The sequence below is a fragment of the Nicotiana attenuata genome, unplaced genomic scaffold (assembly GCF_001879085.1).
Source record: "Nicotiana attenuata strain UT unplaced genomic scaffold, NIATTr2, whole genome shotgun sequence".
In the NCBI taxonomy this organism is placed as follows: Eukaryota; Viridiplantae; Streptophyta; class Magnoliopsida; order Solanales; family Solanaceae; genus Nicotiana; species Nicotiana attenuata.
The window spans coordinates 241207-258402 of record NW_017671364.1 but is presented as its reverse complement, the minus strand read 5'-3'; the positions used below and the strand labels follow the sequence as shown (position 1 = coordinate 258402).

General features: G+C 41.3%; 1 protein-coding gene across 1 annotated transcript; it reads right to left on the bottom strand.

Moving 5' to 3' along the window:
• Positions 1-776: 776 nt before the first annotated feature.
• Positions 777-4245, bottom strand: LOC109207820 (GDSL esterase/lipase At4g10955-like). Its single transcript, XM_019370817.1, has 2 exons — positions 3821-4245; positions 777-1897 (listed from the first exon to the last, which is right to left on the bottom strand). Exons 1-2 carry the CDS (start codon positions 3994-3996, stop codon positions 910-912), a joined length of 1164 nt encoding a protein of 387 aa, XP_019226362.1. The 5' UTR covers positions 3997-4245; the 3' UTR covers positions 777-909.
• Between the last annotated feature and the right edge of the window lie 12951 nt (positions 4246-17196).

Here is a 17196-nt window from a genome sequence, read left to right as displayed (position 1 = left end):
AACTTTTACATATACCTAAATTGTTGTTTAAAGACCATCAAGTCTCATAATTATGTAAAGCCATTATCTATAGTTTATAGGCAGATTCATTGTTTTTCAATATGAAATGGAACTACTTTCTTTTATTTATTTTCAAAAATATTTCACTTCATTATTTGGTAAAAATACTTTTTGGCACAATACGTTTGAGGTATCTTAATATTCATACGTTGTATTTCTGTTGTAAGTGTTGTTTTATTTAAAAAGGAAAAAAGAAGAACAAAATTGGAAAGAATATCAAAAGTTCAGAAAAAAATAATGAAAATATTATTATCCTAACCATGGTTAAGTAAATGTTTAGGCAATTAAATTTAAACCATTGATTTAAAGATAAGACATGTGTCATCCATCCAAGTAAGAACTTGGAGAAATGGAGACAATAGAAAATGGAGGGGAGTTGGATCCCCCCGCTCGAACCCATGACCTATAGGTCACAAAAGAGACTAGAAAGTTTATACTCTTAGAATGAAAAAATGATCTTGATCATAAACTAAATTCCATATTGAGGTTCTTTATCGGCGTGCATAAAGAGACTAAAAATGGCAGGCCAGTGCATAAGGCATCTCGTGTCACGCAGTTTTGGTGAAGAGCTGCACTCCAAGGGGTGTGATGTAGACAACTTACCTCAATGCAAGCATTAGTGGCTGCTTCCACGGCTCGAACCCGTGATACATAGGTCACATAAGATACTAGAAAGGTTATACTCTTAGAATGAAAAATTGAGCTTGAGCATAAACTAAATTCCATATGGAGGTTCTGTATAGCTCCTCCCTTTATATAAATTTCGAAACGTTCATTTTTAATACAAGCACAAGGAGAAAAAATGTATAAAAAATAAAGATGCACACAAAAAGAAGGAAGCATTTCAATTCATTGGCGCTTCGCTTGTGTTAATTGAGAAGCAGGAATAGTGTACAAAGATTTCAACTGCTGAGTAATAAGCTTGCTGTTACTAATCGCCATTTGTAGTTCCAAATTATCAGACCACCATTGTTCCAATCCATGTGCCTCAAGAAACTTCTGTTTCCCTTTATTTGATGACAAGAAAAGCTTTGCACCAGCAAAATGTCCGTTTGCTGGTTTCGCGTTCTCTTTATCAGCGTGCTTGTCTTGTAAATCGTTATCTTGATCAGTATACGAGCAGCATATATAATCGCTGTTGTTAATGTACAAATGAGGCGCCCATTGTTTTAGACCTATCCGAAATGATGGCATATTTTCGTGGCAACTGGTTTCAGTATCAGTGTTTGACGAGAGCATTGATGATTTGAATCTTTTCCACGCGAAACCAGCTTTTTCGCCAATGTTTCTGAAACTCATAGCAAGTGAAACTGAGGGTGGATTGAATAAATGTGCCTCTATATGTATACCTTCTTTCGCTAACGCTTTTCCTACTTGAAGAGCAAATCCAGCACCAAGTGAATGGCCTACAACACACACATTATTGCTCCCATACTTGTTGGCGATTGATTTTAACGCCTTCAGTGCTGCATTGAATCTGACGGAACCTTTTAAACTTTCCCAAGCTAAGAAACGGAGATCATCTTCGATATCTCTTCTCATTGTTTGGCTTTTTAAAAGTGTTCCTCTTAAGGCTACAACAGCCCTAGGTGCACCACTTGGTCTCATTAGTACAAAATCAGCCAATGCTGCTGATCTATCCCATTCTAAGATTGCACCAAAAATGGATCCATCTCGTTCATCGTTTAGAGTCTCGACCAACTTGTACTTGAAGGGTATCAACCATTTTGGAGCAAGTGCATTTTCTTCTGTCCTGTTTTCTTGTCTGTCGATTTCAAGAAGGTAAACTGCTTGGACAAAACAGGCCATTACAGTTCTTTTGTAGTTAGCATCCTTCCTGCCCAATTGAATTACTTATTTTGCGTCAGAGTCGAAGAATAGTAAGTTGATATTTTTTATAAGATCAGAAGCACAACAACAACAACAATAACGGCAATCCGGTGAAATCTCACAAGTGGGGTCTGGGGAGAATAGTGTATACACGGACCTTACCCCTACCCTAGAGAGGCTGTTTCTGATAGACGCTCAAGAAAGATGAAAAGAAACAGTCGAAACAAGCAATATCAACAACAAAATACTAATTAACCGAGGTGAAAGATAAGATAGTAGTTGCATATTGAGAATGAAAAAGAGAAAGAGATAAAAAGATAACGCTAATAATTTATGGACAACACCAGTGATCTTCCTCATTCTTGAGATCAAATAATGGAAGTTTTGGCTCAACCACAAGATATCAAAGTGAATGAGTTAACTAACATTGCTATAAAGATACCAGTTAATACTGAAATCAACAAAAAGGCATATATCAACAGTCACATAGTAGGACATTAACCAAATTCCATCCTATCAAACTATGAGTGAAGCAATTACAAAATAACAGACTAGTATAAACAGGTATCTTGAAATTACATGGAAATAATAAAAATGTACCAAGAAACATTTCCAATGGACATCTCACACATCTGTAACAATACCAATGCAACGTGTTTTCCGGTCTATTACCATAAGGAGAGCTATAAGCAGGTTGAGTTTTTACTCACATTTGCCTATTCAGTTTCAAGAAAATCATTACCATGACTTGATTCATACACTGCAGAAGTAAAATTCTACTGCCTCAGGCTAGAAAAAAATAGTTGAATCCATTAACTACATTCGTTGGTCCGACAAATGACAATCCATAAGAACTTTATTTGGTGTTTTACTGATAGATTCATTAAAGAATCAGACATATATGCTATAGATTTACCCAAAAAAACGACCTATTTCACGCACAATGGTATGACTAAACCTTGAAAATCCAACAATATCACGCTGGACTTACACAATAAACAACTAACATTTGATCCCTAAATTCAGAGGCAAGTCCAAGATCTAGTGCCACTGGGTACAGAATGAGTGTATACTGTACACGTATACATTTTAATTTTTTCGCATATGAATACATAGGTTGAGCCAAAAGCAATGGTTTAGTTGAACTCGTAAAACCCATCCTAGATCTGCCTCTGCGTACATTTAACTTTCTGTACGTTGCTTATTATGGTTTGAAAAATCAGTATATGCCAGCTAGAAGAACAAAAAAAACATTGCTCACTGTCTATATTTTCAGAGATAACAGGAGAATTTGCTGCGCGACACCACCATTAACTTCAATTGAAAGCATAAGCCAAGAATCTTAATATATAAATTAATAAGGTCCTTAGAAATAAGAATCAGCTTCAGCTAGATTTCAGTTAAACCACAAAAATCAACCAAATACAACAACAACAAACCCCGTATGTTCCCACCAGGTGGGGTTTGGGGAGGTACCACCTAACAGGCAGGGGCGGACCTAGTGTATAGATTACGGGTTCCCGGGAACCCAGTAACTCTTGCATAGACCCTGTATTTATATTAAGAAATTCGCCAAATATTGATAAATATCTTACTGTGAACCCAGTTATTATTGCATATTAATCTGAAATTATGGTAGGAACCCATAAGCCTCAAATACTGGATCCGCCTCTGCTAACAGGTAGAGAGGCTGTTTCCAATAGACCCTCGGCTCACAGGAAGGGAAAAATCGGCCAAATACAAAGCTACAAAACAATGAAATCTGAAATCAAGAAAAAGTCACAAAATTCACTGTCTAAAATCCCCCAACTGAAAAAGTACACTATATATGATCAGCTAAGGACTAAAGCTTGCAACTTTGAAAACAAATCAAGAAAATGAACACACACACACACACAGAGAGAGAGAGAGAGAGAGAGAGAGAACTAACCAACTGGAATTAATGAGATCTCTCCAATTCGGCGAAGAAACATTTCGAGGCCCCGAAACGTGAAAAGCATAAGGATGAGATTCAACAGAACTCTCCTTCAAAATCTCCATTTTTGCCTCTCCTTCAGCTGCTCCTACCATTTCACTTCTCATCTCTTCAGCACTCCTTTTGGCCATCTATGAACAACCCCACTTCCCCAATCGAACAACGTAACGAGTCTAACGGAAAAAAAAAAAATCAAGCTTGAACTTAATGTCCCTTTATCACCTGAACAATATGTGACCACAGAACTTAGCAAAAATGATGTGTGTGTGTGTGTGTGTGTTTGGATTTGTTAAGATTTGTACATGGTATCTGATTTGGTAATATTAATGAGGAATCCAATTGATAGATTGAAATTAAAGGATTGGATAGTAATCATTTTTAATGGCAAATTTTGAATTATATCTGGCTTTTGTTTAAGGCGTCTCTAACGGTCATATTTTCTCATTGTTGGATTTCCTCCCCGTCTCTTTAGGGCTCGTTTGGCATAAGGATATGGGATAATTAATTCCGGAATAAAATTTGAGATGAGTTTATTCCACGTTTGGTTGAGATAAAATTGCGATATAACTAATTCCGGGATTAGTTATCCCGGGATTATAGTGTTACTTTTATCTCTATGAGAGGGTGGGATAACAATCCCGAGATAACTAATTTGAGGATAATTAATCCTCGGATAACTTGTTTCTCAACCAAACGACCCATTAAGGTTCACTGCATATTTTATTGGGTAAGTTACACATTTGGCTAATCGGCTATCGTGAGATAACTTGTTTCTCAACCAAACGACCCCTTAAGGTTCACTACATATTTTATTGGGCAAGTTACCCATTTGGCTAACCGGCTATCCTGGATAACTTGTTTCCCAACCAAACGACCTTTAAGATTCACTGCAAATTTTATTGGGTAAGTTACACGTTTGGCTAATCGGCTAAAATAATTACATGTGCTAGTTAAATATACAAGAAATATACAAAAAATATATATTGCCGACTACTAGTTTTGAAAGCAGCTATACAATGTAGTTTTTTCTATTTACTAGCATGAAAGCCCCCGAAATAGGACTAATTTCACAAATAGTCATAGCTATAAAAAAAATTTCATTAAAGTCATAAAACTTTGTTTTGACACTTAAAAGTCATACAACTATCATCTTGATAAACAAATGATCACAATAGCCAAAAATAATAACATTTTGTGAAATTCTATTTTCACCGTTTTACTTTTTTTTTTTTTAAATTTCCTTTGAGAAAAATAACCTTCAGTTTAAATTATTTTAGGACTTAAATTTACCTCTTCTCTTGGAAAAAAAAAATCTAGAGGTCATTGTTATTGTTTTGCTCCGTATTACTATTACTCCCTCCGGTTCACAATAAATGACCAATTTGCTTTTTTATTTTGGTCCAAAATAAGTGTCCATTTATATAATTAAAAAAGAATTCAATTTGTTTTTACAAAATTACCCTTATGTACATATCCCTAAAAAGTTTTCTTACTCCTCACATTAAATATTTAATTAAGGGTAGTTTAGTCATACTAGGTATTTTGGTATAGAATTTAGTATTTTCTTAATGGGCGTACCAAAAACAAATTGGTCACTTATTGTGGACCGGAGGAAGTATTAATAAAGGAGAATCGGGAGCTGCTTCCGGTCAAAGTGAATAGACTAAAAAGCCCAAATCATTTCATGAGTTTATCTCCGGTCATCCTCCTTGCTTATCTGGGGCATTTTTGGTATTCGCGTCTAATGTGCTTTAAATACTCTGCCTTTATTTATCTGTCTAGACAAAATGCTACTCCCTCCGGTCCAAAATAAGTGATTTTTTGGTTGTTTTCACACATATTAAGAAATTCAACTTTTAACATTAATTAGCAATGAAATTGACCATATTAACCTTTACTATCTCTTCACATAAATACTCCTAACACATACTCAAACATTAATTACTCCAAGGGTAATGTAGGAAAAAAATAATTAATTCATTCTTTAAATCTGGAAAAATCACTTATTTTGGATCACAAAAAAAAGCCAAAAAATCACTTATTTTAAATCGGAATGAGTAAAACAGTAGGTCCCTTTAATTTGCCATTTACACGTCCAGCAAGGTTGAAGGCTACTATATTCATGGGCCCCACTTAAATTTATTATTTCACACCATAATTATACAATTTACGTTCCTATGCAAATGTTTAGATTATTGACTATCGGAACTCCACTTAAATTTATCATCTCACATTCAATTTCTTCTTAACTCAACAATAATAATATACCCAATATATTTTTACAGTATATGATCTGGAGATGGTAATGTACACATAAACCTCACGCTTACCTCGCAAAAGTAGCAACTGTTTCAGATAGACTCTCAACTCAAAAGACACAATTACATCAGGTTTGAAAAATAAATTTTCCCTTAAATGAATACACTAATTAAATAGTGTACTAATTATGTAATATTTAAATTGTGTAAATATTCTTTTCTCTTGCTTTATAGTTTAAAAGCGAGTGACATTTTCTGTCTTAATATTCTATTTGATATTAAAAATAAGAATAAGCAGAATATTAACTACTATAACCAAGCAAAATATAAATTATTTTACAAAAAGTTAATCCTTGACATTACGACGCCATTTTAAACCAAAACATTAAGTTACTTTTATTAATTATCAATTAAGCTATTCTCATTTAGAAAAGATTTTGCTCGACTTAATTTAAAATACAAATAGTAAATTTATGTTTACATATGTCACGATCCATTTCCACAATAGGTCATGATGGCGCCCAATACCATTGCCGGGCAAGCCAACGCGGAATTTTAAATAAGTTCTTCTTTTTACCTTTTTGCCAATTAGTTTCAGAAATCTCTTAAATTAAGGTTAAAAACAAGTAATGACCATTAAGGTACCCAAAATAATTATACAATTCCCAAGAGAATAATCTACTAAAGTATGTGTCAAGACCTGGTGTCACAAGTTACAGGCAACTAGTAGAATATACAAAAGTACAATCCTATCCTACTGTCCGAAATGGAATAGACAGCAAAAATAAATAAGAGAAACTCCATCAAGCTGCTGAACGGCACAGGAGGGGAGCAGCTCACCGTGGAAGTCTCGGGATAGGCTCAGTGATACGCACCAGACTGATAGCCAGATGTACCTGCCTCAGACCCTGTACAATTAAGTACAGAAGCGTAGTATGAGTACATAAACAATATGTACCCAGTAAGTATCCTGTCTAATCTCGAAGAAGTAGAGACGAGAAGTCGACTTGACACTTACTAGGGTCAAAATAATATGAGATATGAATTACATTGTGCATGGATAAAAGTAATCAAATAGCAGTGCGTAGCAAGAACTAACAGGTTCTCTCCTAAGTAACGTCACCACTAGCAACTTCATTTCAGGGCAATTAATAATCTAGATCATAGAAATTCTGTGTAAAACAGGCGCAAATAGTGCCGAGGTCGTACGACCCGATCCAACATAAAGTAAATTGTGCACTGCCGAGGGTCGAGCGGCACGAACCATAGATGCATCTATTACCCCGCTCGCGAATCAACCATGCAACGCGGTCACATGTATTTAAACATATCAACAGACAGACAATGACATATAACTGGAGAGAAATTACTCAATGCATTATCATCTTCCCTTTTAAACACCAAGAATGGTCATTTTCCTCTTAATTAATCTCATTTATCATAATCACCACGGTTAAACAATCAAAATTAAGCATAGAGTTGCAACGATACCACATAAAGCATGCCTTTGGGTCCTAAACTACCCGGACTTAGCACAATAGTAGCTACGCACGGACTCTCGTCGCCTAGTGCGTACGTAGCCCCCGCATTTAATAACAAATTATTAGATTACATCACCTATGGGGACAATTTCCTCTTACAAGGTTAGATAGGAAACTCACCTCGCTCCAATGTGCACTTCCAATACCAGAAATGAGTCCGAACCCTCAAATTGGAGCCGAACAATTCAGAACTAGATAAACGAGGTAGGAACTAGTCAATATAAGCTTACAAGATCATATTCTAACTATTTAAGCAATTTCCCACCCTTAAATACAATTTTCCTAAAATTCGACCCCGGGCCCACGTGCCCGGATTCCTAAATTTTTCAAGGAAAGTTGTTCTTCATAACCCAAGGATCAATAATATATGATTTCTAATTCATTTCATAACAAATTTCGTGGTCAAATTCAACTCTTGTCAAAACCCTAGGTTTTTGCTCTAACCCCATGATTTCACCTTAATACTAGTGTTTAATCTACCTAAGACATAAGTATTAAACTAGAAATAGGTAGAACAAACTTACCTCAAGATGCTAGGTGAAGGTCTTCTCCCAAAAGCTCTAAAATCGCCCAATGGAGGAGTGAAATATGGCAAAAAAGGACTTAGAACCCGTGATAAATGAACTCACTACTTCAGCGATTTTCGCATCTGCGGTCCCGCATCTGCGAGGAAATGGCCGCATCTGCGGTCGTTGGCCAAAAGAGCTGGGGCCGCTTCTGCGGCATTGGAGCCGCTTCTGCGGTTCGAGAGCCGCTTCTGCGATTTGTCCTGGCCTTCCCTGGGCCGCATCTGCGATAGATGGACCGCATTTGCGGTCTCGCACCTGCGGTCCACCAACCGCAGGTGCGGTTATGACAGAAGCAGCAGCTTCAGCACTTCTCAAAATTTTCCACTTCACTCGAGCCTCGTCCGATTAACGCTCGGGGCTCCCGGCCCCCGCCCGAACACACCGATAAGTCTGAAATTACGAAACGGACCTACTCGAACCTTTGGAACGTCCGAAACAACGCTAAATCTAATAATAACCCCCTAAAACCAATTGAATCAAACTTATGAACTTCAAGTTCTTAATTTTCCTCTAAAGGGCCAAAACGCCCTTAAACTACGCGGATTGACACCAAATTTTGCGGGCAAGTCTTAAATGTTATATTGGACCTGTACTGGGCTTCGGAACCAACATACGAGCCCGATACCAACGTGATCAATCATTAATTAGTTTCTTTAAATCCATAGAATTTCAGTTTAATAATTTCTAATAAAAATTCATTACTCGGGCTAGGGACCTCGGAATTCGACTTCGGGCATACGACCAGGTCCCATATTTTCCTGCGGACCCTCCGGAACCGTCAAAATAAGAATTCGGGCCTGTTTGCTCAAAATGTTGACCAAAGTCAAACTTAGCCTTTTAAGAAAATCCAAAGGAGTCAAATGTGCATATTTCAATCCAAACTCTTCCAAATCCCGAACCAACCATCCCCGCAGGTCATAAATTAGTTCAATCAAGCACGGAGAGTTTATTTGGGGGGAACGGGGTTCTAAAAAGGCAAACGACCGGTCAGGTCGTTACATCCTCCACCTCTTAAACAAACGTTCATCCTCGAACAGACATAGAAAAGTACCTGAAGTGCTGAATAAATGGGGGTATCTGCTCCGCATGTCCTCCTCGGACTCCCAGGTCGCCTCCTCGACTGGTTGGCCCCTCCACTGGACCCTCACTGCAGAAATCCTCTTGGACCTCAACTGGCGATCCTGTCTATCAATGATGGCAACTGCCTCCTCCTCATAACCCAAACTCTCATCCAGCTGAATAGTACTGAAGTCTAACACATGGGATAGGTCGGGATGATACTTCCGAAGCATCGATACATGAAAAACCGGATGACCTCCCGATAAGCTGGGGGGAAAGCAAGCTCATAGGCAACCTCCCCAACTCGTCTCAACACTTCAAAGAGGACAATAAACCTTGGGCTCAACTTGCCCTTCTTCCCGATCACTTGTATTTAAAATGAATTCTGTGTTCCAGGGCCTTAAAAACCTCTTTTATCTTCACCTCAATTTGCCTGCGCAGTCCGGGCGTGTAGCCGGAAAGCTGTTATGTGAAAAATCTATGAAATATTGAAATTTTGACGTAAAATGCATTTAAGTTGACTTCGGTCAACATTTTGGGTAAACGGACCCGGACACATAATTTGACGGTCCCGGAGGGTCCGTAGGAAAATATGGGACTTGAGCGTATGCCCGGAATCAAATTCCGAGGTCCCAAGCCCGAGAAATGAATTTTTTAAAGAAAATTGTTTTCCGAAATTGTTTAAAGGATTTGGAAATGAAACTTGATTAGAACATGTTGGTATCGGGCCCGTATTTTGGTTCCGATGCCCGGCACAGGTCTTATATATGATTTAAGATAATTCTGTGAAGTTTGGCAAGAAACGGAATCCGTTTGACGTGATTCGAGCCTTAATTGCAAAATTTGATGTTTTAAGAAGTTTGAAATATTTCATTGATTATAAGGTTTAATTCGTTGTTAACGATGTTAGTTTGGCGATTTGATCGCACGGATAAGTTTGTATGATATTTTTGAGTTAGTACGTATGTTTGGTTTGGAGCCTCGAGGGCTTGGGTGAGTTTCGGATGTGTTTCGGAAGGTTTTTGGAACTCAAAAAGTTGCAGGTTTTTCAAGTTTCTGGGGTGCTGATGCTTTCTTCTTCACGTTCGCGGGAGGACCCTCGCGAACGCGATGTGTTAATTATGCTGAAGTAAATTCCTTCTACACGAACGCGTAACCCAGGACACGTATTTACTCAGTATGAGACCAGATTCATCGACTTGGCTCGTCATGCTCTTATCATACTTCCCACCGAGAGAGAGAGAGGGTGAGGAGGTTCATTGATGGACTTATTCAGCCGATTCGTCTTCAGATGGCTAGAGAGGTTGGGAGTGAGATATCTTTCCAGGAGGCGGCCAATGTGGCTTGGAGAGTGGAGATGGTTTTGTCACAGGGAGGTGGTCGTGGGTCGGACAAGAGGCCCCGTCAATCCGCCAGATTCAGTGGTGCCTGTCTGGAGGCAGGGATTCGTATGGTAGAGGTCATCCTCCTAGGCCCTTTCAGTCAGCGCTTCAGGTTTCTCACGGTGCTTCAGGTGGCCGTGGTTCTCACACGTAGTATTCTGATCAGCAGCCCTACAGTGCACCACCAGCTCCTATTAGTGCACCGCCGCTTCAGAGTTTTCGGGGTGGTCATTCAGGTCGCCAGGGTCAGTCTCAGTTTCCTCAGCCGCAACACTCGGGTGGATGCTATGAGTGCGGTGAGTATGGTCATATCAGGAGGGCTTGTCCGAGATTGGTGGGTACTCAATCGCAGCAGCAGGGTTCCTGTGCTATGGTTCAGGCACCAGGTGTTCCACAGCCCGCCCAACCAGCTAGAGGTGGGAGTAGAGGTGCTAGAGGTGGAGGTAGAGGTCCTAGAGGTGGAGCTCAGGCCGCTAGAGGTGGAGGCCAGCCAACGGCAGACCGTCCCAGAGATGTGATTCAGGGTGGTGGGGCCCAGACCCAATGTTATGCTCTTCCGGCCAGGCCCGAGGCTGAGGCTTCCGATGCAGTTATTACAGGTACCGTTTTGGTTTGTGATAGAGATGCTTCAGTGTTATTTGACCCAGGGTCTACATACTCCTATGTGTCATCTTATTTTGCACCGTATTTGGTCATGCCTAGTGATTCCTTGAGTGTCCCTATATATGTATCTACACTGGTAGGTGATTCTATTGTGGTAGACCGAGTCCATCGTTCTTGTATTGTGGTGATTGGAGGCCTTGAGACTCGTGTAGATTTGTTGCTTCTGGACATGGTCGATTTCGATGTTATATTGGGGATGGACTGGTTATCACCTTACCACGCTATCTTGAATTGTCATGCCAAGACTGTGACCTTAGCCTTGCCGGGTTTACCCCGTTTAGAGTGGAGAGGGACTCCTGGTCATTCTACCCGTAGTGTTATCTCTTATGTGAAGGCTCGGCGTATGGTCGAGAAGGGGTGTTTGGCCTATTTGGCTTATGTTCGCGATTCTAGTGCTGAGGTCCCTTCTATTGATTCTGTGCCCATTGTTCGTGAGTTTCCTGAGGTATTTCCTTCAGACCTTCCGGGTATGCCACCCGACAGGGATATTGACTTTTGCATTGATTTGGCTCCGGGCACTCAGCCCATTTATCGTATGGCCTTGCCTGAATTGAAAGAGTTAAAGGAGCAGTTGCAAGACTTGCTTGAGAAGGGTTTCATTAGACCCTGTGTTTCGCCTTGGGGTGCGCCAGCGTTGTTTGTTAAGAAGAAGGATGGGTCAATGTGAATGTGTATTGATTACCGGCAATTGAACAAGGTTACAATCAAGAATAAGTATCCGCTGCCGAGTATTGATGATTTGTTCGATCAGCTTCAGGGTGCCAAGGTATTTCAAAGATTGACTTGAGATCTGGCTACCATCAGTTAAGGATTAGGGCATCCGATATCCCTAAGACAGCTTTCCGCACTCGGTACGGGCATTATGAGTTCTTGGTTATGTCATTCGGGTTGACAAATGCCCCAGCGGCCTTCATGGATTTGATGAACCGAGTGTTCAGGCCTTATTTGGATTCGTTCGTGATAGTCTTCATTGATGATATTTTGATATATTCCCGCAGCCGCGAGGAGCACGAGCAACACCTTAGAGTGGTTCTTCAGACTCTGAGGGATAGTCAGTTATATGCTAAGTTCTCGAAGTGTGAGTTCTGGTTGAGTTCAGTTGCATTTCTGGGTCATGTTGTATCAGCAGAGGGTATTCAGGTTGATCCGAAGAAGATTGAGGCAGTCAAGAACTGGCCTAGACCAGCATCAGCTACAGAGATTCGGAGTTTCTTGGGATTGGCAGGCTACTATTGTCGGTTCGTGGAGGGGTTCTCATCTATCGCAACCCCGATGAACAGGTTGACCCAGAAGGGTGCCCAGTTCAGATGGTCGAACGAGTGTGAGGCGAGCTTTCAGAGGCTCAAGACAGCTCTGACTACGGCACCAGTGTTGGTTTTGCCCACAGGTTCAGGGCCTTATACAGTTTATTGTGATGCTTCTCGTATTGGACTTGGTGTAGTGTTGATGCAGGATGGTAAGGTCATTGCCTATGCTTCGCGGCAGTTGAAGATTCATGAGAAGAACTATCCGGTTCATGATTTGGAGTTGGCAGCCATTGTTCACGCATTGAAGATTTGGAGGCATTATCTGTATGGCGTGGCATGTGAGGTGTTCACGGATCACAAGAGTCTTCAGTATTTGTTCAAGCAAAAGGAGTTGAATTTGAGGCAGAGGAGGTGGTTGGAGTTGTTGAAGGATTATGATATCACCATCTTATATCATCCGGGAAAGGCCAATATGGTGGCCGATGCTTTGAGTAGGAAGTCAGCCAGTATGGGCAGTTTAGCTTATATTCCGGTCCGTGAGAGACTGCTTGCCTTGGATGTTTAGGCTTTGGCCAATCAGTTCGTGAGGTTCGATATTTCTGAGCCTAGCCGTGTCTTAGCTTGCACAGTCGCTCGTTCTTCATTATTGGAGCATATCCGAGATCGGCAGTATGATGATCCCCATTTGTGTATCCTTAGAGACACGATGCAGCACGGAGGTGCCAAGCAGATTACACTAGGTGATGATGGATTTTTAAGATTGCAGGGTCGAGTTTGTGTGCCTAATGTGGATGGTCTTCGAGAGTTGATTTTAGAGGAGGCCCATAGCTCCCGGTACTCTATTCATCCGGGCGCCGCAAAGATGTATCAGGGTTTGCGGCAGCACTATTGGTGGCGGAGAATGAAGAAGGATATCGTTGCATATGTGGCTCGGTGTTTGAATTGTCAGAAGGTTAAGTACGAGCATCAGAGGCCCGGTGGTTCATTTCAGAGGATTGAGCTTCCCGAGTGGAAGTGGGAGCGTATCACTATGGACTTTGTTACTGGACTCCCACGGACTCAGAAGAAGTTCGATGCAATGTGGGTCATTGTTGATAGGCTGACCAAGTCAGCACATTTCATTCCTATGGCAGTCTCATATTCTTCCGAGAGGTTAGTTGAGATCTATATCCGGGAGATTGTTCGTCTTCATGGTGTGCCCGTGTCTATTATTTCGGATCGAGGTACGTAGTTTACCTCATATTTTTGGAGAGCAGTTCAGTGAGAGTTGGGCACACGGGTCGAGTTGAGCACAACATTTCATCCCAGACGGACGGGCAGTCCGAGCGGACTATTCAGATTTTGGAGTATATGCTCCGAGCTTGTGTCATTGACTTTGGAGGCTCGTGGGATCAGTTTTTGCCGTTAGCAGAGTTTGCCTACAACAACAGCTACCGGTCGAGTATCCAGATGGCTCCTTATGAGGCTTTGTATGGTAGGCGGTGTCGGTCGCCGGTTGGATGGTTTGAGCCGGGAGAGGCTCGGATGTTGTGTACGGATTTGGTACAGGATGCCTTGGGCAAGGTCAGGATCATTCAGGATAGGCTTCGTACAGCTCAGTCCAGGAAAAAGAGTTATGCCGACCGCAAGGTTCGAGATTTGGCTTTCATGGTCGGTGAGCGGGTATTGCTTCGAGTGTCGCCTATGAAGGGCGTGATGAGATTTGGGAGGAAGGGCAAGCTTAGCCTTAGATTCATTGGTCCGTTCGAGATTCTTGATCGAGTGGGAGAGGTGGCTTATAGACTTGCATTGCCGCCGAGCTTATCAGCCGTGCATCCAGTGTTTCATGTGTCCATGCTTCGGAAGTATCACGGTGATCCATCCCACGTGTTAGATTTCAGCACTGTCCAGTTGGACAAGGACTTGTCTTATGAGGAGGAGCCGGTAGCCATTCTAGACCGGTAGGTTCGTCAGTTGAGGTCGAAGAGTTTTCCTTCTGTTCGTGTTCAGTGGAGAGGTCAGCCTCCTGAGGCCTCGACCTAGGAGTCCGAGTCCGACATGCGGAGCCGTTATCCCCATCTTTTCCCCGACTCAGGTACTTCCTTCTTCTGCCCGTTCGAGGACGAACGGTCGTTTTAGAGGTGGAGAATGTGATGACCCAAAAGGTCATCACTTGTATTTAAAATGAATTTTGTGTTCCTAGGCCTTAAAAACCTCTTTTATCTTTACCTCGATTTGCGTGCACGGTCCGGGCGTAAGCTGTTATATGAAAAATTTATGAAATATTGAAATTTTGACTTAAAATGCATTTAAGTTGACTTCGGTCAACATTTTGGGTAAACGGACTCGGACCCGTGATTTGACGGTCCCGGAGGGTCCGTAGGAAAATATGGGACTTGGGCATATGCCCGGAAACGAATTCCGAGGTCCCAAGCCCGAGAAATGAATTTTTTAAGAAAATTGTTTTCTGAAATTGTTTAAAGGATTTGGAAAAGAAATTTGGTTAGAACATGTTGGTATCGGGTCCGTATTTTGGTTCCGGCGCCCGGTACAGGTCTTATATATGATTTAAGATAATTCTGTAAAGTTTGGCAAGAAACGGAATCCGTTTGACGTGATTCGAGCCTTAATTGCAAAATTTGATATTTTAAGAACTTTGAAATATTTCATTGATTCTAAGGTTTAATTCGTTGTTAACGATGTTAGTTTGGCGATTTGATTGCACGGATAAGTTCGTATGATGTTTTGGAGTAAGTACGTATGTTTGGTTTGGAGCCCCGAGGGCTCGGTTGAGTTACGGATGTGTTTCTGAAGGTTTTTGGAACTCAAAAAGTTGCAGGTTTTTCCAGTTTCTGGTGTGCTGATGCTTTCTTCTTCGCGTTCGCGGGAGGACCCTCGCGAACGCGATTTGTTAATTATGCTGAAGGAAATTCCTTCTACGCTAACGTGTAACCCAGGACACGAACGCGAGGCGTTGGGGGGCCTTCCCTTCGCGAACGCGGTCCTGGCCACGCGAACGCGACGGCCAATTGAGCCTGGGCAGGGGAGGGGAAATAAACCTACGCGAACGCGACCTTGTGGACGCGAACGCGAAGGCTCGAGGGGTCGCTTCTCCGCGAACGCAAGCCGTCTTCCGCGAACGCGAAGGCCTAGCAGGCCTAACCCATCGCGAACGCGTTTAACCTGTCGCGAACGTGATGAACAATTTCGCCCAGTTATTTTAAGTTTCAAAAAACTGAACACATACGGGATTTTCACCATTTCTCACAAATTTCTTCTTCTCCACACCTCTTGGGCAATTTTTGAAGAACTTCATCACCATAACCTCTTGGGTAAGTAATCTTTGACTTGTTTTCTTCCATTTTTATCAACACCCACTAGATTTCTAGGCCTAAAACATGTGATTAAGGGTAGAAAATTAGGGATTTGGGTAGAGTTAGAGCTTTTTGATTATTTGGGAATTTGACCTCGTTTTGGGGTCGGATTTCACAACAAATTATATGTTCGGGCTCGTGGGTGCATGGGTGATCGGGTTTTGGTCCGAACCTCGTGTTTTGACCAAGCGGGCCCGGGGTCAAATTTTGGGTTTTTGGAAAGAATAATTGGAAAGTTATAATTAAGCATTGGAATTGGATTGTTTGGCGTTTATTGATGTTATTAAGTCGATTATGTCTAGGTACGATTGATTTGGAGCCAAATTCGAAAGGGAAAGCGGTGTTTGAGGCTTGAGTTGACTGTGGAAGTTCGAGGTAAGTGTTCGGTCTAACCTTAGCTTGAGGGATTAGGAGTTGTGTCCTATTTGCTATTTGCTTCTTGTTGAGTACGACGTATAGGTATGGTGACGAGTATCTATACGTTGGAGTCGAGCATGACCGTGAGTCTTAAATTGAAATTTGTTGTGTTCTTAAATGATACTACGGATGCTTTAATTGATAATTCTCGATATTGAGCAAGGATTAAGTTTGTTTTCGTGAAAATTACTTATGATTGGATATTGGTGTTAGCTGAGATGAATAGAAGTTGAGTTAAGATTGGTTATAGCTGATTCTCCCTTGCCGGGACGTATTTACTTTTACTTTTGATCCCTTGCCGGGATAGTGTAGTTTATTGTTGATCCCTTGCCGGGACTCTTGGTATGGTTGTTGCTAAGGGTATATGAATATATGGATCGGGTTGCACGCGCGCAACAATATTAAATATGGATCGGGTTGCACGCCGCAACAATATTAAATATGGATCGGGTTGCACGCCGCAACAATATTAAATATGGATCGGGTTGCACGCCGCAATATTATTAAATATGGATCGGGTTGCGCGCCGCAACAATACTAAATATGGATCGGGTTGCATGCCGCAACAAATGTTATATCGGATCGGGTTGCACGCCGCAACAAATGTTATATTGGATCGGGTTGCGCGCCACAACAGTGTTATTATTGTTTTGTTGTAGATTCTGAGTTGTTCTCTCATATTTCTCTTAAGTTCCTGCTAGATTTGACATTTTTCCCCGTAGCATGTATCCCCTCCCATTTAAATTGTTTGTTCCTGTTTATTTTCCGCTGTATATTATATAACTGCATAGGTTTATCTGGAGTCTGGTCCTAGCCTCGTCACTACCTCGCCGGGGTTAGGC